Consider the following 24084-nt stretch of genomic DNA (forward strand, 5'->3'; position numbering starts at 1 on the left):
ACACACACATTTTTAAGCAAAAGTTATAAATTCATACTCACCTTAAAAAATTGCCATTTATTTAGCTTGGTGGCTTAATTTGTTAAAAGCATTGATGAAGTGTAGTTTTTTATTTTTAAAAAATACTTTTTGTCATTAATAGTTTGTGTGTGCATGTATGTGTGTGTTTTAAGAAGTTGGTAAACTAATCAACTATTCATAAAGAGCCTGGTTAGAAAAAGTGTCTCCAGAGTCATATTTTAGATATAAAAAAAGAAAATTTGTATGTGTATCCATAAGATACACTCCTAACTGGGTTTTGTTGTTATTATTTCTGTTTGTTTTGTTTTATTGTAACCTGTTCTGGTTTAAGTAATCCATCTTTTAAAAAATTCATTGAGATTTTATTGGTTTTTTAAAAACTTATTTCTCTATAAATGTAAAGATGGAGAAAACTTTTTAAGGGAAAAGGCATAGACTTTAGATTCTTAAGATTTTGGTTTTTTGTTGTTCTCTTTTTGCTCTATTTTATAGAGTATTGGAGGTTAGTAGCAAGTGATTAGGTAAAAGATGGCAGTAAACATCAGAAATATATAACCACAATGAATTCTTCTTAAAAGCAGTTGCTATTAAATTGTTTTCTGTCATACTCCCAAGACTCAAAATGTTCTTTTAAAAAGTATACTTGGTGAGACTTATTGATTTTGACCACTGCTGTTCATTTATCAGTTTAACTGAGTTATGGCTCTTAATCACATCTTAGTGCCCAAAACTTCTACCTGAAAAGAAAAAATGAGAGAAAACTTTGTTACTGGCTTTCTGACAATGGCAGGGAGTGTGTTAAACCAGTGTAAAATTCAATTAAACTGTCTAGCCAGGTTTTTGAAGCTGAAATGCAGACCCTTTCTGTTAAGCTTCTTATTTTCCTGTGACCGACACCGGTGGATGCTGGGTTATGCCAAAACCAACAGGCTGTAAAGTACCTTGTTTCATGCTCCCAGCTGATCAATATTTTTATTTTCCAGGCTTGCCCAGAAATCTGGAGGCAGTATCACCTAACGGTGAGTAGAAACACCTTTTTTATTTTCCCCAAGACCTAGCCTATTTACCCTTCTCTGAACTGCTGACCATAAAATATAGACAAGCATCTTCTGCTGGAAGATAATAAACATCTGAAGAGTTTTACACTGAGAAGGCAATAATATACTTTTTCTCTTCTCCCCTGCCCACTATCCTATTCTTTATATTCCTGTTCTTAAAGCATTTTGATTGCTTATTACTCACATCATTATTACATCATGGTATCTCAGTATTCCCAAACTACATTCATTAAATCAAAGGGGAAAAGTATGTTAGGTACCACAAAAATAATAGTAAGCCAGGGCCTTTAAAATGTTGTACTGTCTGTAGTCCACAAGCATACAGTCCACAATATCCTCCATTATCATTTTTCGTACTTTACTGAATTATTTACATATTTTTAATGAAATTAGAAAAAGCTTAGTGTTATATTTCTTATAGAGCAATAATTGTCATGTCCTTAAGCCCTTCTTGATGTGTTCAAAGTATATAAATATCTGTTTAATACCATTCAGGTTATTCAACCCTCTGGTTTCCTTTTATTCTGATTTTAGGCTAAGTAGAAGGGGAAAACGCAGTTTGCTATGGAAATCCGCTCACGAATGCTCAATATCATGAAGTCAGCTTATTTTCAGTAATTCAACATGGTCCTACTAGTCATTTCTTTTAATTATTAAATGTGTTGACTATTCCTTAAGGTTTACAATATAGGAAGTTTTTTTTTTTTTTTTTGAGAAAAGTAGTAAAAATAGAAAGTACAAAATTTTCCAAAACATGTCTTCTTACTAGATTCCTCTTACAAAAATAAAAAGTAAACAAAGAAGTAGAGTCAAACTTAATAATATGTTTACCACAGACCCAAGAAGCCAGGAGTAATATCAAGTGGCTAGTTTTCACAATCTGTTATAGCTGTTAAAGATTCTCAGTAAAAAAATATAATTCCTCAACTATCCCTCAAGTCCCAGATTGGATTTTGTTAAAATCTTTAGTGTTATACCAAAAAGAAAGAAATATTTGCATTTATGAGTATATTACATGTATATGTTATAGATGTAACTCATGGATAAGTTAAGTTTCTGCTTATCCTAGATTAGAATATGTTTTTATCCTATATTAGAATAATTTATTCCTAATCCTTATAGCCTAAGCCTGATTGGAATCCAGTCATATATTTTGCTTTCCAAGATCCCACTCTTTGTAACTATCCAGCACTTTTTTTTTACCAGTCTTACTAAGTAATAGAAATTGCACTTCTTTTCCTTTTTCCCCTAAGTTAGAGAATTCCAATCTTGAAAACTTGAAGTGTGAAAAGTACTATTTAATATTATTTTAAGGCTATTCCTTTCATTATTTGCAACCACTACCTTTTATATAGCACTGTTATAGAAGGATAGAAGTTGGTTATTTAATATGGCAGAAATAGTTGAAGACTTCTTTAAAATTATAGCTTTTGAAAAACATAAATTGTAAAAAGAAGAGTTAGAAATTAAAAAACCAAAACAAAATGCATTTGCCTTTTGAGGAATTAGAATATATTCTATCAAGAGGTATAACACAATCATTTAGAAAATCTGTCTCAATCTAGAATCTGATTAATTTTTCAAAATAACATTAAAATGACTACCACAATTAATGTTGATCAATTAAGAATTCACCATTCTTAACTTGTGTATTTACAAACAAGTGTACATATATGTCAGTCCATTCAAAATAAAATCATTATGTATATTGGCAATATCCAAATGTGTACAATTAACAGTACTTAATCCTGAATAAAGGGAAGATACATGCTCAGTTTAGTCATCTTCAGCTCTTTTACTAGGCGATGGACTGCCATCTATTGACTCACAGTAGCCCTCACACGTGAATGTGGCGTCAATCAGAGCAATGACCAAGTAAGGAAACCTAGGTTAAAATTGCTACTCTTTAGTCATTTAAACCAGTCCTCTCAAAACTCTGGAAATTTCTACACTTAATTATTGATTAATTTCTTCTTCTAACCAAAAAATGAGCTATGTTTTGGAGGGAGAAATGTATCCAACTGGAGAATGTTTACATTGAAAAACTTTTCCATTACTTATAACTGCCTCCCAATCAATAAGACTACAAGGTCATTTATAGAGCAACCTGAAGTTTAGCAACTGCAGTTTAAAGTCCACTACAAGTACAAGAACAATTTTCTTATTTAAAAAAAAAATTGGTTTTAAGCTAAACAGAATATTATTTCTCAAGCACATAAGATGGAGAAGTTGATCAGTATGAATGGACTTACAAAATGTTCCACATCAAAAATTCCTTAAAATGTATTCTGAAGCAAGAAGAAAGTTGCAGAAGGGAATGTTCTCTTTTTCAGCAATTTCATGAGAGACCAAGTGAAAATTCCTTAACAATTTATATCTGAACAGAATACCTTCTTAATCAAACTTGCCTAAACCTCACTACATTAATAAAAACTAAGATCATCATTCTTGAGGGTACATGCTAATAAAACTCTAAGACATTATATAAATCTATCTAGATTATATCTGAACATCTAGATGTATAGATAGATACATATGAGTGTACATTATGACAGTTATTTGACCATATCTTTTTCTTGATATATTTAATAACTATAAAATCATATAGTTTAATGACTTTCAATTATCAGTTTTGAGGAGACCTGCATGGAAAAATTATTTTTATTTATTCATTTTTATTTGATTTTTTGATTGTATATATTTATTTATATGATTGTTACTTAGCATTAAATAATTTCCCCAAGTCACTCATGTATTTACCTGCTTAAAAATATTTAGGAAGATTTTTTAAGTCTTTAGTTGTATAACACTCTTATAGTTTAATTTGTTACATTTTCAGATATTTGGTAAAGCCTGATTTTGAATTTTCCTTTCATCTTTCAGATAATTCATTCTAGATAAAATTTTCCCTCTTTATTCAAGAAAGAAAATCCCTTCCTCCACCCCCTGTCATTTCTAGTCTCATTTATATTAAAAATCCTAGGTCAAAATGGCCACCAACAGAGTTTTACAACCAATAGAATTTTTAACTAGTAGAGGCTATAATTTGACATGCTTTGGACATTTTGTTAATCTTGTTTTTAATCTACTTATTTAAAAAAGTAACTGGGAAGTTTGCTGTTTGAGGGGCTGCATATGTTAAGAACCAAAAAAGGACAATACATCTTTTATGTTTAATTTTGCCTTTGGATTTCTTTGTGTGCATTGTTAAAATGTTATAACCTCTACTACCTTTAATTTTAACAAAATGTTTTAAGCAAGAAGCAAACATAACCTTCTTGGAAGAATTGCATTTTAAATATATTTAGTTTCTTTGTATTTAACATTTTCAATACCCAAAATTCACACTTCTGGCTGTCAGGGAAATAGAAAATAGTAGTTTCCTTTCTTTTCTACTCTAGGAAAGCCTTGTGGCCAGAGATTACTAGTAATCAAGAGTAGTCATACCTGAACTAGCTAAAAGGCAGAGTGTATCTTCTGGACCATAATTAATGATTATCATTTGATTTTGCCACTCAGTTTTCTCTCATTACCTAGAAACATTAATTTACAAATGTGTTTTCTGCGTTTTCATAATGTGAAAATGAGAGTTTCACAGTAAATGAGAATGGTACCATACCACCCTAAATGTCAACAGATTGAAATTTAACTTCAGAACTATGTAATTTAGTCCAAAAAGAAGGAAGTAAGAAAATGGATTATGGTTGTAAGACTTCACAAAATTCTATCCTGTAATTGTGATGTCACAATTTTCTAACTGCTTGATACTAAAATGGATTGTTTCAAAAATAAAATGAGAAAAGTTTAAAAAATTCAACCTCAATCCAGAATCTCTACTTCTCATAGAAAAAGTTAGCTCTCCTGTTGTTACATTGATAGATGTTGGGAATCCTGAATGTCTTTCTGAGAGCTTCTTGGCTACATAAGCAGAACCACAAAACTCTGTCAACAAAGTGGACATCAAGTTTTAGGGTGTGTGTGTGTGTGTGTGTGTGTGTAAGAAAACAGAATTGATTACATATTATATTTAAAATGTTAAATAACTCCGAAATAGAGTAAGAACTACTGCTCACTTTATTTTGGAAGTATTTAAGTCAACTTTTTCTTCATACCATTTTTTGAAGCTAGACATACAGATTAAAGTGAACTAACATTTTATAAGCTCTTATTTTGGTAGTAATTCACTTCATCAACTTCCTCAAGAACCAAGAGGATTCTTGTTTAAATTGTAGTTTTTCTTGCATATCTGCCATCACTATTTCAGTGTTTCAGCTAAGTGTATTTTGATATTACAAATGAGTTATTATATCTCTGTTAAGTTTTCAGAGATCTGGCTTTCACTAAAATTGCCCTTAATGCTGAGATGACTGTTAGTGCTCTGATGATTCAGAAAGCACATGACTATTTTATATTATCTCAAGAGCATCTTTTTCTATGAGAGTACTACAGAATTTATCAGGCCGCTTTTTGTTTCCAGTTTCTTGGTGTCTATATAAAAAGAATTTTTTGAATAAGCGTCGATTACTTTGTAGCACTCTATTATGACATCAGAGCTTGAAAATATATTTGGACAGTGCCCAGATATTTTCAAGATTTTTCAAATGGAAAATATAAAATGCTTTTATATTTACTTAAATACCTTGTTCTTAAGGAATTTAGGGTTAAAACTTTGCTAGTAATTTTTACTTCAATCTTACCATGTTTTTAGTTTTGTATAAAAGATAATTACTGCATTTACAGAGTAGGTCAACTGATTTTTTTCTTAATCTTTACATCACTGGCCTGTTGGACTACATTTTGCCAGAACTTATTGGAAGCAAGTGGAAAATGCAATTTCAAAGTAAATAAAACCTGGAATTATCAAACTCAATAAGTGAAATTCATTTAAAAATAAATAAAATTTGCCAAATCATCAAAAAGCAATTTTTTAAAGTTCTGTAAAGGGAAGGGGGAAAAAGTGAACATTGTGAATTATAAATGCATATGTTATTTTTCTTTTCACAATGTTTCCTTAGACATTCCTCAAACACCCTTATTTTTGAATAGGAGAATAAAATTATTTAGATTAGGATGTAATTTACCTATTTATTAAAACACATGAGAGAATCTTAGTATTTCCTTCTTTCCAAAGAAGTGTGAGGTGACATCCCTTTTAGAGAGAGTTCCCAACTTAGTTGATTTTCAATATTTTAATGCAAAATTAATTTGTTTTAATTGGGAAATCAGTGTGATATATTTTGAGGGTTTTTCTTGCATTAATATATTTAAACAATATCACAGTGCTTTATGACAATATTTTTAATGTAGATTTAAGTATTTCACATTATCAAGCAATGAAAAGTATGCAGCCCTCACAATTTAGAAAAGATATAAATGTTTTGGCCTTGAAACAGCTGTGTGTTACCATCTTTTTAATGTTGCTGTGATTTCTGTTCATTTTTTAGGTGGTACATGTTGCTCAGTAATAAATTAATTGAATCTGATGCTGTATTATAAACAGTAACTTCCTTTCTTCATTTGACAAAAAAAAAGTCCCTGTGCTTTTTTTGTCTGCCTCTTAGTGTCTGGGGGCAAAGACTGTTACACTTAAGACTTACGTATTTGCTCGTGGCCTTCAAATTTTACTTCTATTAGAAAAATGTAAAGAGATACTTGTTGTGACCTTCATTTTCTCATCATTTTACAAATGTGTCTTTTGAGCATGATAAATGATAGAACATTATATTATTACATTGTACTTTTTACTGTTTTCTCTCTTTCCTAGGTATGTTCACCTTTACTTACAAAGAATTGTACTTTGTTATTTTAGGGGTAATTTCTGCTTGATATTTGAATTTTATGGTAACTAAATTCCACTTGTAAGTAATTATAATCTTAGTATATACTACACATTTTTAAATCATTAACAAATTATAGCTTGAAAATCTGAAATGTTGAGTGATGCCTCTTCTTTGTCATGTTGACTATACATAAGGAGCATAGTATTGTGTAATTTTAGCATGCCTCTGTGATTAGTCTTCAGATGTTCTCTGAACAGGTGATCCATCTCATTCCCTAAATAAATATAATCCAGGTGATTGAGCTTGCCATAATCTCTAGACATTTCAGTAAAGAATAAAAGTAGATAAAGTATACTGGGCCAGTGAAATTTGTTTTAAACATTCTTTTTAGTAGTCGTACATGTAAATAACATGGTAATAATTCCATGTAGTAGTAATTCCTACTAGGTCTTAGGTACTTGGAATCCCTTAGTTACTCAGTCTTGACCATCCACAGCTTTCAAGGGTTTTGGTCAGTCATTTGAATAATCTGTAGGAAATAACTCCTGATAGGACCCCTTTACCTACTGACATAAACAATCTCTCTCAACTAGTTGTATTTTCTGTTATGATATAAACCTAAGTTGAATTAAGTTTAAACCTAAGTTGAATTTAAGTTGAATAGCAAAATCTCATAATGACTAAAAGCAAATGAATTATTGATGAAATCGGCTAGATTCAGACTTGAAATTAGTTTGCCATTTGATCTCCATATATCCAAGAGTCATGAAAGCTAGTTTTTTTTATACATTTGTGGATATTTTCTTCTACTTTGAGCTCAGTATTGTTCTCCTAAAACTAATAACTCTGGTTAGAAATACCATAAATATTAGTGAAAGAAAATGATGCCTGTTTAGAAAACATTTAACCCCCCCCCCCCATTTTAAAAATATCTTTGGAAATAAAATAGATCTTCACTTTAATTATCGATATTATACAAATACACTAATAGATTGCGTTTCAGAAACAAAAATTGTTCAATGAGAATATTCAGAAATCTGTATTAGCATTGTAAAAAGAATTCACAAGTGTGTAACAATTGTTAGTAAAATTACTCCATTATTTTCATTCCCTGTTTCAAAAATCATATGGAAGTGAATCTATTAGATAGATTATATGTTCATTTTATACTTTTATACTATTCTCATGTCTGTAAACACCTATTTTACATAAATATTGTTCCTTTACACATATTTGTAGATTGCCCCACATGTGACCTTTTTGAGTTAGGGGAACTAAGATCTGGATCACTCCTTAGCCTTATTTATACACTGAAATCTTAATTTTCTTTCTTGTATCTCTCACTTCCTTTGTTTACATTTATACTGCATTTCCTCTTCATTTTACTGAAGTCTTTCAGTAAGCATGCTGTAAAATAAAAAGACAGATGTATTTCTGAGGAAATAACTAGGGAATTTTTAAATATGCAAGAAAGAATGCTGTCCCTGGGATCAGATATAGGTTCAAATTCAGACTCTTTCACTTATTGGATGTGCAAGCCTAATTAAAACATTTAGGTCCTAAGAGCCTCCACTTTCGTCATCTGGAACATGGGGATAGTGCTTTGTAGGGTGATCTAAGTATGAATGAGATGATGAATGTAAAGTGCTTAGTGAAGTACCTGGCTCATAGCTTGTTACAGCACTATTCGAGCTCTAGTACATCAAACTTAGCGACACCTCACACTTGTCGAGATAGCCTCTAGACAATTAGCCCAAACTTAGATTATCCTAATAGCTTTTGGAAAAAATATTGTTTGCCTAAGAGGAGATGCCTGATTAGCTCTTTACTCTGTCTTCTAAAAATGTTGCCTTCCTATAGTTATGAAAAATCCTTATAGGCAAATGTCTTTTGTTTACAAAATTATTTACCTCAGTTTTCATTTTCTAATTATTTATGCTTGTCTTTTCTATAAATGTAGGTGAGTATCTTTTAACTAAGTACAGCAAATTTTTTTAATTTGATTTGCGCAAAAAAAAAAAAACACTGTAGTCTTTTAGGAATAGATCACAAAAATATTTTGGCTACTTCCTCACCTAATGAGAATAATTATGTTAAATATAGACCATATAAAGATATGATACTATTTTGAAATATATGTAAGTTAACAAATATGATTCTGAAATTATCTTCATTGTCATCTGAATATAGTTACTTATAAGCAAATGAAATTATATAAATATTTGCTTCCTTTATAAGTAATGACACTAATGAAATTAAATAATTCTCTCACACACCAATCATCATACTTTTCATTTATGCTAATCAGATGAGGAGTGAGTCACAATAGCATATCAAATTTTTGTACTTCAGGTAAAACTGTTTCATGCCTTCACATGACTGATACCAGAAACCAGCCTGATTCCACAGCAAAATGTTGAGTATTAAGAGCTTGGTCAGTTGTATTGCAGAGTCCTATTTGCATTCTGCTATAGGTCCAGCAAAAAAAGCAACACAAGATTAAGCTTTTTTTTCAGTGCATATGATTTATATACTTTAAAAGAACATTCCTATTCTATATTTGTTCTTATTTTAAGATGAGCAGAAGCTAAGATGGAACATATTGTAAGTAAAAAAAGCATCACTATCCTCCTTAAAAAGGTCCTTACAGCTATGGAATCTCTTGCCTTTGTGACTGATGGTTAAGAGTATTTCAGTAGAATAAGCAGGCTTGGGATGTGGGGAGGGGCAGTGCCGTGTGTTGTAAGTCATGTGAGTTAGGGTAAAAATGAGAATCTTGGGGTTTATTTGGATCCCCTGTGTATTAGCAAACAAATATAATAGAGCTGTGGCTCTGTTATTCAGTGATGATTTATGTACAATTGTGTGTACAATATAGAAGCAGATTTGAATATATGAAGCACTTATGGTAAGAAGATATGTATTTAATGTGGTTTCTGTGTTTGAGAGTCTCCCCCAGTAAACATTCAGATAAAATGTTCATGATCTCACACATGTGTGTTCTTTCCTGTCCCTTCCCCCCACATCCTGTCTCCATGCCCTCTTCATCCCTCCACCCTGCATCAAAGCTTGTGGTCCCTTTCCATCCATGTACTAAAAGGTTCTTTGTAAACCAGGCCATTTGTCCATCATTGTTTGGGGTCCAAACAGTGGTAAGATACCCTGTCACTGATCCCGTGTGCTATGAATGGCAGCTCCTCTCCGGACAATTGGCGGAGGGGCCGAGAAATATTCCTGAGAGGATTATTTAACCTTTCAATTTAGAGGGCACAAAGCCTGGCTGATTAATGAACTTTCTGATGGGTGCCGATAAGCGGATCTATTTCTTTATTTCCCCTAAAAGTGATTCCTTCTCCTGTCCATATTACTATAATCTTAAACATAAAATGTGGAAAATAGATTAAAAAACAGCACTAAAGAGTTTATCTGGCTGGCAAACTGAAGGAGCTAAATTAAAATTGGTAATGACAGCAGTGGCTCAGCCTCATATATGGTTTTTAAATGCACTGTGTATTTTGAAGAGACTTATTCTCCAGCGCGCCTGGTAATGACTGCTTTTGGTGCACAGTCTGGGCTGGCTTCTGTTATCCCCACCCCACCCTACCCCCCCAAAAAAAATGAGTTGTGTTATCTGGATGGCTGCAGACACATACGCATCCCCCTTTCTCACTGCATGGGCAGACAAGGTCGATAGCATTACAAGGTATTTGTGGCAGTGCTTGTTTCAGTTTTCAGAGCTGCCAGTTTCCAGGCGGATTTGAATTACAAAAGAAGAAGCTGGCATGAAAATTGAAAGGTTTTATCGGCTGGTCTGAAGCCTCATAGCACATTGCTTATTTATGCAGTCCATTTGCACCAGGAAATATAAAAAGGAAATACATTTTTAAAATAAGGCCATAAAGACCCAGATATGTTTAAGATGGCAAATAAAATATAGATACCTATAATATCTTTCCAGGAAACGATTTTCACTTAATGTTGCACATTACTTCAGAAGAGCATTTATGTTGCTGTCATAAATTTGTGGGTTTGTGTCACTATGTAGGTAGTCTCTGGGGATTAAGAAAGAAGCCTTTGCTAACTTACTTTAAAATTAAAATAGACGGAGGGATAGCTCTGCAGTTTGAGAGCTACATTGGAAATATTTAAATAGGGTGGTAACTTAAACTTAAACTAACATTTTTGCATTCCATGTAAAATTAGCTATGGCCCAGTGAATAAATGCCACTACCTTTGGAGAAAATTGGGATGCTTTTTAAGCCATGAAGATTTGGAGCATTCAGGGAGTGAATTACTGTGATCCTTACTGTCTTGCATATGTTCATTGTTTTCTGCTTACTGGAGTTTTTCTGTATTTTTTATTGGGGTTTTTTGGGGGGAAGGGCAGATGTCATTTGCAAAAATAAAAATCATAAATGATTAAGTTTTTAAACTTCTTTTTATAAAACTTGTGCTTCATGTATTTTAGTTTACAGACATACTGTCCTTTAGATTTTGCCTGGCACTTAATGTGAATCTATAATCTTTTGGAAGATATGCCAGCAATTTAGGTCTATATGTAATACTTAATATAGTTTTGACCTTCTGAAAAAGAGACACATGCAATTCCTAATACTCGTGGTTACATAAGTGAAGATAAAAGTCTACAAACACACAGTACTGCAAGGCCTTCATATCTAATGGTCTTAACACCGGTCATTGGCAACCTACAACCCATTGGTTTGTCTAACTTACAAGGATCCAAAGGGAGGGTTACATGTATATAGGAAATAACAAATCAGAAACACAAAACACTCTTTATTCTATTGCAATCCAAATGAATACTGTTTTAGAATCCATTTTGCAATAAAGGAAATTACTCTCAGCTAAACCATGAGAGAGGCAATTTTTCACAATTTTCACTTTTACCAGTATCTGGTACCTTTCTCATGTTTTCATGACCTAGACTAATTACTTCATGTAGTTTTTTTTTAACAGAGAAAATATCAAAAGCATACACGTCTGCTGCATGCTAATGATGTGCTGTACATTTTTTCATGAATTTTCATAAGGATTTTTTTCTACGTAGCATGTGTGGCTTAATGATGTAATCACCCGATAGACTAGGAAATGCTCCAAAGGAGACGTTCCGGTCTGTTGTGTACATAATACATGTTTCAAAAATCTGCCTAATTAAGGAATTACCCAACGGAATGGGAGTCTGTTGGTTACATAGCATAGTTGTTTTTTTTTTTTAAAACACATAAAAAACATATAGATAAATCATTACGTATGGTGCTTTCAATGGCATTTTCAAATATAAGGGAAATTAGTAGCAATGTCCACTGGAATACAGTTGTATTTTTTTGTCACTGATAAAAATATTAAAAGCTTAAAAAAATTCATAAAAGAAGCTTTGTTTTAGGAATATTTCAAGGTCTTTTACTGGGGGAGAAAATTCCTCCCAATACGCCTCAAAGGAAGGTAAAACTGTTAATATTTGCCAGTATACTGCACACATGGAAGGCCTCGTCCAAAACCATGGTTGAAACAGACCAGGAGGTCAGGTCTCCAGGTGGACGGACCCACCCCTGAAAACCATTGTAAATGGTGGCCAGGGCCCCAGCCTGAGTTGTCTTAGGTATATGGGACCTTCAGGTTTGCTTCCTCACAGACACAGCTTTAGTTCAGTTCGCTGCAAAACTGTTTGCCCAGTTTTTAAATTTCTTCCTTTGATTCTTTTGGACCCCAGGTGTGACTTTTCTTGAGTCTGTGCCAGTTGCATTTCTGTTGGTATTTATATTGTAAATAGTGCCAAAGGAAAGGGGGGGGCATCCCTGCCTATTCTTTATAAAACTAATTAAAATACATAGGATGTTTTATCTCTTCTTAAGTAGGCAGTAAAAACAATGTATTTAAGTCAGAAAAATATATATTTTAAATTTGAAGTTTTGTTCAGCTTGAATGTCACATTCACACCATTAGGTCACTTCAGCTAATGGGCTTTGACTATGATGCAAGCTTGAGAAGTCCTATTTAATTACTTGGGTTGAATTTTTTTAATACAAGAATTTTGGGTGGGGGGGGGCCTGTGCTATTAGTGAGCTTATTGGAAAAAAAATTGATTTGGGAATAATTTTGAAAGAATAAGGTGGTTCTGAAGCATGAAAAGCATATCCATTTATGAGGTATATGTACAAATGTGACTTGTTTGGAAAGACTAGAGCTCAGCTCATTACTTCACTCAGTGTTGCATTTGGTTGTGAATCCATTTACCTCAAGTATTTAGTATATTTGCTTTTTAATATATTTTCAAATAACATATTTGATTAGTAAATAAAAGCATATGGTCTAGTCTTTACGTGTGTTTAATTATAAAAGTAAGTCCATTTTGCGTTCCCAAGAGTAGAAAATTCCCATTAATTAGGGAAATTGATTGCCTATCCTGTATAGTAAAGAGCTTCAACTAAAAGTAAGCCCTCTTTGGATCAAAGTCAGTTTAGATAAGGGCAGTTGAAGGTCACAGAGGGAGATGCCCAGTGAGTTCATTTGCATAAAAAATTACTCTTAGAAATGGGACACTGGGGCTGCTCTGGCGTTTTTTTTTTTTTTTTTTTTTTTTTGATCTCTTGGCCTTTGTCATGGAGATTCCTAGTAGTGAAGGGGGTAAGACCAGTGTCCCAGATAATGATTAACTGTTTTAATGGCATTCATTCATTCATTCCGCACTAACTACTCATGCAGAAAAAAGGGTTATGTAAAATGACATTAGAAGAAAATCATTTGTAATCGTTGCATCGGGCTGCACTTTGAGGAGACATTAGGAGTAAATCCGTGGCATGGTAGGCTTATGCTTTATCTTCTGATATTTACTGAGTTTACTGGTGCATGAAAAGCTTTCAGCAAGAATAGCAGATGGGATGGACCTTTCATAGGTAATGCTATCTACCAGGTTATTACTTCTATATATTGATAGTAAAGTAATCTCCAAGATATCACCCTACAAATATAGATTATTTAAATATCTATAACCAAAAAAAAACTGCTTTCATAAATAGTTCATTTGGTACCCATTGGATCAAAGTCTTAAGATGAATTTTTAACTTAAAAAAAGTTCCAAAAAACTACATTCATTCCCTTGCATTTTAACTTTTTGTCCTCAGTACAGACATGTATAGCAGAACCCTGAACTTAGAGCTAATCGGTTGACACATTCTACTTTAAATTGGACCTTTACTGTTAATTAAAAATAAAGACATGCTCTAAGGCAGAAGTATTGAGTCACAGATTTAAATTTCCAACACTTTAAATAGCTGTAAGATTTTTGTTCGATCACAGTATGAAAACATGTCCACGGGAAATCATTATTGAGTTTTCAGTACTGTATTCTAACACAGAAATGTTCTCTAATTAGGTAAGATCTAGGCTGATTTCATTCCTATTAAAGTCCTAGTACACGATAGTTTATTAAAATGAAAGTATGTAGATAGCGTTTGTCATGTCATTTACTAATTAATTATTGTGAAACAGTTTAGAATTTCATAGCACAATATAAATACTGTTGCTATTTTTATTAGTAATAATGGAAGTTTTTAACTAGTGACATTATTCAGATGACTGAACATCCAAATGTTTGCACTTCATCCAGGGACATAAATGAACAGTGAGGCTAAATTTAAAGCATTTTGAATGAGATTACTTTCAAAGTAAAATAAGTGTCAACATGAAACATGCTTTCAAAATCTTGATTAAGAAGGATCTCTTTATCCCTGGTACCATAAGACTGAGTTCCCATTCTCTTTGCATTACTAATTCTTTCTTGATTCTTCAAAAACCACAGTCAATGTGAAGTAAAGGAGACATCCAGGAAGTTGTAATTTTTTTTTTGAATTTTTAATAAATCAAGGCATAATTTTATCGGTTGTCCCTTAGTGACATAAAGAAAAAAATGAAATAGGTTCCCAAAGTATCCCGATATTAACAATTATTGAAAAGTATTGGATGCTTACTGTAGGCCGTGTGCTTTCATGGGCATTGCCTTATTCATTCATCAGTATTTACTGAACTCCTGCTATATGCCTGGCCCTGTTCTAGGATCTGTGGGGAAGCAGTGAACCAAAGATAGACAAAAATGCCTATCTCCATAGAGCTTACATTCTCCTTGCCTTGTAGGGATAGACAAACAAAAGTAAAATATATAGTATGTCAAGTATTGGTGAGTGCCACAGTTTTAAAAAAAAAAAATGTTTCTTTTTTTCTCAAGGCTATGAAGCTGGATAGGGAATTCCATTGGAAGGAGTAATAGTTTTAAATAGGGTGGTCAGGAAGGCCTTACTAAGACAACATTTAAACCAACACTTTTAAGAAGGTGTAGGAGCCACCATTTTTGTGAGAATGGTAGAGAGAGATGTAATAGCATATGCAAAGCTCTGAGGTGGTGATTACCTGGAGTATTTGAAGAACTATGAAAAGTACAATATGTATGATAGGATTACTAGAGGGAAAATGGTAGAATAGTAATATGGGGGGGGCAAATTGTGGGCCTTTATAAAGATTTTTACTTTTATCAAAGTGAGACTAGAAACTGTTGGAGAGTTTAGAGCTCATATGTGATATAATCTGATTTACTGATTATGCTAAAAGCATCTGTGTTGAAAATAGACTGAGGCTGGGGTATAAGGATGAAAGCTAAGAGACCAGATAAGAGGCTCTTGTAACAATTTGAATAAGAGGTAAAAGGTTGGACCAGGAGAGAAGTGGTGCAATAGAACAAAGAAGATGTATTTTGAAAATAGAACCAATACGCTTTGGTCATGAAATATATGTGAGAAACAAGTCAAGTTTGTTGATTTTTGGCTAAAGCAACTGTTAAGATAGAATTGGAGAAGGTAGTGGGAGGAGCGTATTTGTGGAGTGGAAACTAGATTTTAACTTATTTAATCTGAGATACCTGTTAAACATTTTAGTAGAGATCTAAGAGGCAAAGATAGGAAATGCGGGATGGCCAACTATGAAATTAGATGAGGGTACCATAGGAGAGCATGTAGATAGAGAAGGCAGGCTGTCAGCTGACTGAGGCCTGGGGCAGGCTGAGAGGGCAGAGAGATGGCCATGAGCAAGCAAAGGAAACTGGAAAAGAAGCAGCCAGTAAGGTAGAAGAAAATCATAACAGTGTGTCATTGAGAGGTTAAGTGGGGAAAGGATTTCAAGGAAGAGGTGTTTACTTGGTCAAGTTTTACTGGTAGGTATTGAAAGAGGAATGTGTTTCATGTATGCCTCACAGTAATGTTATGAGGGAGCACTGTGACAGTATTCCCATTTTACAGAGGCGTGAACTGAGGTAAGGATAACTTAAGTAACTTGACTAGGGTCACAGCTAGTAAATAGCAGAGCCAGGGTTAGACATAAGCCCAAGATACAATGGATAACTGAATTTTGCAGTCTCTGGTCTTTGGATGATTTAGTTAGTTTTGTTCTTGATTGCCCCGATGCTTGAAATCCCCTCCTTCTATACTTTGAAGAGAACAAACCTGTGTACTACATTGTGTGTGTGCTCATACATACATGCATACATAAGTACACACATGCATGTGCTGGCGTGTGCATCACATATCCCCAGGAGTACCCAAGAAATTGGTTGCCTGTAAGCTCTTGACACTCAGGAAAGGAACTGAGTTAGTTAAGAACAAAAATAAGAGGTAGACTTTTCGCAATACCTTTTAGTGTCTTTTGAATTTTGTGTCATATACATTGAAAAACAGGCATTTGGTTGGAAAACATTTAGTTTTTTTAAAAACTAAAGAAAAAGAAAAGAAACTTGCCTGAAATTCTCTCATATCCAGACATGATTTATTCTTTCAGATTCTTTGTCCTAACAACATCTCAGAAAAAGAATTACTTTAGAGAAGAAAGGTGTTTGATGTGTACTTCCTCCCCTTGAAAACACTGGTGCCCGAGTGCTTTCACCTCTTAAGATTTTTACCATATTTTTCTGTTTCTTCTTATTTCAGAATTCTTATTTATCTCTGTATTCCTCACAGTATTCTTGCTTCCTTGGTGTCTTACTCTACCCAGCTCTTTCTTTCTCCTGTTTTCAACTTCTCCATCTCTGCTAGCTTTCCCACTTGTTCAATACTCTTCCTTCTAGTCATATTCTCCACCAAGTCCCCCTCTTGGGTATTGCCCAGCCCTGTTCTTCCTCTTTTTATTCTTCTCAAATATATCTACTATCTCCTTTCTTCACTTTCTTCAACTTCTTTTTTTTTTTTTTTAAAGATTTATTTATTTATTTATTTATACAAGCACTGGGTACAGTCAGAAGCACAGGAGGGTGAAAGAATTCACCAGAGCCAGAGCAGGGAGCAGAACAGGCAGACTGACGAAATACACTGCTGAGGGGAGCAGCCGGCGTGGCAGGAGAGGTCTGCGTGCCATGTGGGACCCTCGCTGGTGGCTGGGGATTGAACTGGCACTGCAGAAGCTCCGGGCAGCTTCGCAGCCCAGCGCTCAACCGCTGTGCCACCGGGGAGGCCCTCCTTTTCTTCAACTTCTATCTGATTTTAAAAACTCTTCTTAGCATGGAATGTAGATTACATACTGAAAAATGCATAAAAACATTGTATACAATTTAATAAATTAGTGAAAATAGTGACATACTCGCAAATTTTTAACTCCCCCATGTTCAACAAACAGAAAGTTGCAGCTACCCCATAAACTTCTGTGTGCTCTTCTCCCCCCACTGAAAGTTTTTCTGTGTAATCACTCCTCTCCTTGCTCTTCTTTATAGTATTAGCAGCTTTGTATGCATCTTTTTCAGTCTTCACAGAATCCAGAATTCTCCTAGGTAAGGTTATCCATGAACAATTTCCAGTGATGTTTCTCAGTTCTGCTCTCATTAGGCCTCTGCTCTCTCTGACTTTGTAGATCAGTTTATCGAACTTCTTGGAAGTATTCTCTATGACCTGGGACTGTATTCTCCCGTGGTTCTGTATCTTTCAACCTTCTCTGCCTGCCCCTTATGTGATGTGCCCAGGGTTGGGTCCTGAGCTTGCTGCTGTTTTTACTGGTTGCGGCCAGCCTACCCACTCTGGTCATGTCAGCCTCTCCACTATGTTGCGGGTTACTTTGAGACTTAATCTTCAGCTCAGTCCCGTTCCCTGAACTTTAATCTTACATAGACAACTGCCGGGAGGACACCTCCATCTAAACACTCAACATCTAAGAAAGACTTCATCATCTTCCCCTCTGAATTGGCTTCCCCCACTTTCCCTACCACTTGTGAATCGGTTGTGGCATCACCACTCACTAGTTTACACAAGTTACAAACCTGGAAAGCCTCATTTCCCTTATTCCCCATATCTTTTCCATGATCGAACATGACCAGTCTTATTTCTCATGTATTTCCCAGATCTTTTCCCTTTCCCTATTTTTGTTACTCTTGTCTAGGCCCTCGTCACCTCATCTGGAACTCCTGACAGCCACTGCATTGGTCTTCTTCATTGGCATCTTACTTTCTGCCTTATCTTCATCCTCCCTGTAACTACAAGCCAAAGTGGTTTTTCCAAAATACAATTCTAGCTATTCTGCACCTGTTCTTAAAACTGAATAAAGTCCAAGCTCTTTAATATAGCTTATAAGGTCCTCCATTCTCTTACCCAGCTTTCTCCAGCCTCATCTTCAACCGTGCCTGGACCTGTACCCCAGACTCCATCAGCATGTGAGCTCTCTTGTAGTTTCATGCCATTGTTCTGCTGTCCCTCCAGCCTAGGATCCTGCATTTCATTCATTTATACCTACTTCTGTGAGAGTAAATTTAAATTTTATATATCCAGGGAAGGTTTCCCTGACCTCCTTCACCCCCTTGACTAAGTTCATTGGTGAGTCCTCCTTACCATGCCATTAAAACTTTACACATATCTATCACTGTCTGACATTATTCCGTCACTACCTATTTATAAATCTGTTGTATCCTGCATTATTCTCCTCTGTCTGAGTTACCCAATACCCACCACCATATTGGGCACAGTGCCAAACAGAATAAAGAGCAAAGAAGGAAAGAAAGGCACTTATTGATGCTAAGAATAAAAGAATTATTATCTTATACATTTTAACACATGGAATCATCTGAATATGGGGTCTCCACACTAAAATCTGGGAAGCAGTATTTCTAAGGACTCTTCTAAAAAAGAACTGTTTTGAAAAGAATGAGATTTTAGTTTTCTTCTAATATTTAATAAAGCCTCACAAATATTCATGTTGCAGACCAAACCTGGACCACCCAAAAAGCCGAAGACCCCTTCTGGAAAATCAGCCTTGGCATATTGCTACAACTGTGGGCAAGAAGGCCATTATGGACACGTAAGTCTCAGTGGAGTCTGGGCATAAAACATTCTATTATTCAGAGAGTAACTCCTGAAAAAAGAATTAGAAAAGAGTGTAATTCTGGACACTTGCTTTTTTTTTTTTTTAACATATAAAAATTTAACATCCTGACTGACATACTTCTCTCATCCCTACCAGACTACCAGATGTGGCAGAGCCTGTTCCTCTGATTGTTTTTAATATACATGAACAGGTTAGGCTAAAACAAACCCAACTCATAAAATCAGCCAGACATATAATAATAGTCAACAGGATGATAGCAGTTCTCATGAGCTTTTATCATTGCTAGTACTTCAGCACAGACAAATCATGGTTTTAGATTTTCTGTGTAGTCTTTCAATATCTGCACTTTTCCCTGGTATAGTGTTCTGTAAATCATCATTCACATATAAACCCTGACAGTCACCAGTGGAAAGACAGCGGTGCTGCACCATCAGCTCTCAGTCCCACAAAGGTCCAGATTCCATGTTCAGCCTGCACAGTCCCTAGCCCCACCTGAAAGTACCAGACTTTATATGTTCTTGACGCTGAGGTGTCAGAGCAAAACAAACTTTACTGTGAGCGGAGAATAGGTCTTCTAGCCAGCTGTCATCCCAGAGCCAAGATGCAATAGAATAAAGACACAGAACCCATCCATTCAGTATGGGAAGCTCAAGGCAGAGGAGGGAAGTTAGTAGTACAAACTAGTAGTAGGAAATCCATGTGGAGAAATTTATCTACAATCTCCAGGTAAGCTTCTAACAGCCTAGAAACCAAGATAAACTGACACCACATCAGGTCTGATGACAGGAGGAGAAAAACACACAGGCCACCAGTCCTCAAAATGGGTCAGGGAGTGAGCAGCAAGATGGGTAGGGTTGCAGGTCACAACTTGAGTTCTGACTGTGACTCTTCTTTGGTGCACATGTTGAAGCTGGAGCTGTACAGTATGGGAGGGGACAGACTTGGAGGATGCTGGACAGAGCCCAGCAACAGCTCAAGTTTATCTTCCACTTTGGGCAGCAGGACTGTAGAGTGAAAGGGTAGAATATAAAAGCTAAGATGAGGTTCTGATCCTCAGTTCTAATTTCAGCTCTCTGGTCTTCAGGTTCTTTATCTCCAAAGCAAAGAAAGTGTACCGGGAGATCTCTCAGCACTGACATTTGGGTGTGTTTTCCAATGAGATCAAATCCATGGTGCGGTGATATCAGTGGAGAAACTGCAATATATACTTAATTCGCTGCTATAGAATTTACACTGAGAACTTAGAGAATACTTCTTTTACAAAATTACTGTCTCTAGGTCTCTTATTATGTGCATTCCTCCTTGTTGGCAAAATTCAGATGTTGCCAACACTGTTTTGGAAACATAGTCACATAGGCAGTCCACTGCCACACAAATCACAGAGGTATAATTTATGCTTGCTTACCTCTTTAAAGCAAAGGAATATAATTTTAACATTTATGTTTGTTCAATTAAAGAAAAACAATTATAGTTGGACACATACTGCTTACTAGTCACTTCTGTTTGTGGAGATAGGAAATACATTGAAAGCATTTGGAATTTATCCCTGAAATCTAGATTGAGATAATTTATAATTCATAATGAAGCAAATTTGGCAGTCTCGTCACTGCCATAGATGAAGAACTCTAGATTATCCACACTAATGAAGAAGATCAGTGGTGTGGCTAATCCAGAATAGTAGATAAATTATATAGCCAACGATCAATTGTCTGTGCTAATGGAGAAGACCAGCGATGTGAATAATCAAAATATAATTTACATTTAGCTCTGGAAAATATTTATAATACTGTATAGCTTTGTATAGACCATAGGAGACCCAAATTGGAGACTATGCAGATAGCTAAAGATGTCTGAGGACTTTTCCCATTCAGATTTAGAAATTCAGCTCTAAACAAGTTATTGAATAGCTTCTTCATGTGCAGGATAACCTGAGGTGGATACGACATCGCCCTCCTTGATTCCACTCTGGAGTGGGGGGTGGGGCGGGGACAATTACAAGCAGCTACATGGGAAGGAAACTACAAAGCAACTACTCCAGGGGGGTATGAGGTGAGTGGGGTGTGGGCAGGATGAAGGCTCTGTTGAGGTGGGTATTGAAGGAGTATATCAGAGTCTCTAGTACCTTTTTGTAATCATAATTTACTTTTAATATTTTATGATTAGAATCTGTACCTATTCAGGCTGCTATCATCATAGACTTCTAGCTTAGAAACAATAGAAATTTATTTCTCACAGTTATGGAGGCTGGGATGTCCACAGTCATGACACTGGCAAATATGGTATCTGGTGAGGGCCTCTTTCTTGCTGAGTCTTCACTCATTAGAAGGGCTAGAGAATTCTGTGGGGCCTCTTTCATAAGAGTATTAGTTCCATTCATCACAACTCCACTCTCATCACCCACAAAGGCTCTACCTCCAAATACTATCACCTTGGAGATTCTGATTTCAACATAAGAATTAAGGGGGCATGGGGAGGAACATAAACAATCAGACCATAGCAGAATCTTGGGCCCAAGTCTTTGGTGAATATCCTTTATTCTGGAAATGTGGAACCACCATGGGTAGTGGTTTAGGAAAGCAACTCTTTATGTTACCATATTGATTTGATGGAAGGCAAGTGGCAGACATACACTAATAGACTAATAGACTACACTAATAGACATGCACTAAGCAAAGGACTAATAGAATATTTAAGGCCAAATAAAATAAACCCTCTAATAAAGGCATAGGTAGTGGGGATCCACACCACATCACTGATTAACTCAACCTGGGGGAGGAGGAAATGAAGAGGGGAGACATTTGACAGGGAAAATTGGGGAGAAAAGAAGGGTTTCATAGGTTAAAACGTACAGTGAGAAAATCAGAGCCTAAAATAATAGCATGTAAGCAAGCATGGCTTGGTGCCAGGCTGACTGATCCTCCCAGTGGCCCAGCAAGATTGCATCCTGCAGCCACAACATGAGGTGTCAGTGATGGGGGGCTCCCCTCTCATTACAGTGGTCCAGAATCTTGCAAAAACCTTGTGTGAACAGTATGACATTGTGACGTCATAATTTAAAATACAATTTGCAGGAATGTACAGAAAGACGAATGTCTAACCAGACCTTCCCAACATCTCCATTCATCTACTACTACGATGACAAATACGAAATTCGAGAACGAGAACAGAGAATAAAACGAAAAGTGAAAGGTATGTTATTAGATTTCTTGTTGGATCATCTTTGCAGTAGTTCCTAAATTCTTTTTTTGCACTGTCTTTGCCAGCTTTGGAGGTCCCTAGTTGGTAAAGAAAATATTTTTAATAATTACAGAAGCGGGAACTTGTTTGATTACCAGAAATCAAGTACCTACCTCAAAAATCTTGCCTTCCAGCCATATTGTCGCAATTGGCATGGTATGAAAACATACCTTTGTAGAGGTTTGCACCTGTAACCCCCAAAAGCATTCACAACAACGTAAACCAGCTTTACCTCAATAAACATAATTTTTCAAAAAATTCTTGTGTTATGATCTGTTCACAGTAAACATTTTTCTTGTGATTTTGGAAAATACTTCTATCCACATGTATATGCATGTGGATTTTTGTTTGACAAGTAACTATTTTTCCCTTTATAAGTTCCTGGCATTTTTCATGCAGAGAGAGGCTTTCCCAGCTGACTGATGCCTGGAGCTTCCCCTAAGAGTCATGTTTTTCAGGCCACCCTACGAGCTGAGCCCTGGGTCCACAGCCATCCTGCTGCAGTTTCTTTTCTTCTGGGTGCTGATGTAAAGTTCTAGCTCCAATTACCGTCTTATAACTTAAGTCTGTTTTCTCTACCCCTGTTCTTTCTTGCTGCCTACCTCAGGATGGTTGACTAGGATGGTTACTTTTCTTGCTCCTGGGACAAAATAGTCCTTTATTGTTCTGGTTGGCCTATACTTTGTTCTCTGCCTCCTTTATTATTTTGTAGACTCTGATTCCAAGTCCTTTTAAAAATGAAGATACTGAAGGAAACAAGGACTCAGAGGGAAAATAGAGCAATTATTCTCAACTCCTGCATGTTTTACATATTATATTTCAAATAAAATTTATCTCAACTATATAGAAATTATAGTACATGAAGATAGGTAAGCAACTAAATTGGAAAAAAGATTAAAAACAATATGCCAAAATGTTTTCTCTAGATTAAAGGACTATGGGTATTTTCTGTTTCATTTTCTTTATACTTTTCTCTCTGTCCCAAGTTTTCCATAACAAAGGTTTGTAACTTTTATGCTCAGAGAAAAACAATTTGTCTTCCTTTTTAGTTAGTTTTATTGAAAACCCCAGTCCACTGAGAGGCTCACTAATTTTTATTGTATGCTGAAGGCTATAGTAATTGCTTATTTTTGCCGCACATTCTGGAATTCCCTTTTTCTCCCTAAATACACTGGTTTGTACTTCATCTGTTGGACACTTCTTTCATCTTTCCGGGTTCTGTCGACATGTCAGTTTTCAGCCCTCACTGTAACCATCTGTCACCTGCCCTCTCAGAGTCACTACCGCCAGACACTTAGAGCAAGAGGACCAAGCCCTGGCAGATACAGCTTCACATTCGGCACTAATGCCTCTCAGCTACACACAGGCATGCACGCGCGTGTGTCTCTCCAAGCCAGTTATCTTTGAGCTAGAGGAATAATCTCCTGTCCAGCTTGGCATCTACTACAAGTACTATGGCCAGACTTTATCGTCAGAGGGTAATTGAAATGTCATATGAGATTGTCACAAGGCCATTTTATACATGTAGCTTCACCTTATCTTAGAGGGCTGTCTCCATTACCACAGGAACTTGAATTGGTCCGACAGGACTTTCCTTCACAAAGCGAACATGATCACGGCTCTCG

The 24084-nt window shown here is 35.4% G+C and overlaps 1 protein-coding gene across 3 annotated transcripts in view; it reads left to right on the top strand.

Moving 5' to 3' along the window:
* The window catches only part of ZCCHC7 (zinc finger CCHC-type containing 7), a 202058-nt gene that overhangs the window by 173953 nt on the left and 4021 nt on the right, over positions 1-24084 (top strand). For all 3 annotated transcript variants that reach the window (XM_054689193.1, XM_054689192.1, XM_054689194.1), the window contains exons 6-8: positions 1005-1040; positions 19100-19195; positions 22294-22411. In XM_054689193.1, the coding sequence (XP_054545168.1) occupies positions 1005-1040; positions 19100-19195; positions 22294-22411 (250 nt within the window). The remainder of the gene's footprint in view (positions 1-1004; positions 1041-19099; positions 19196-22293; positions 22412-24084) is intronic.

Source organism: Talpa occidentalis, unplaced genomic scaffold (genome assembly GCF_014898055.3).
Source record: "Talpa occidentalis isolate TD23 unplaced genomic scaffold, MPIMG_talOcc4v2.1 talOcc4.7, whole genome shotgun sequence".
In the NCBI taxonomy this organism is placed as follows: Eukaryota; Metazoa; Chordata; class Mammalia; order Eulipotyphla; family Talpidae; genus Talpa; species Talpa occidentalis.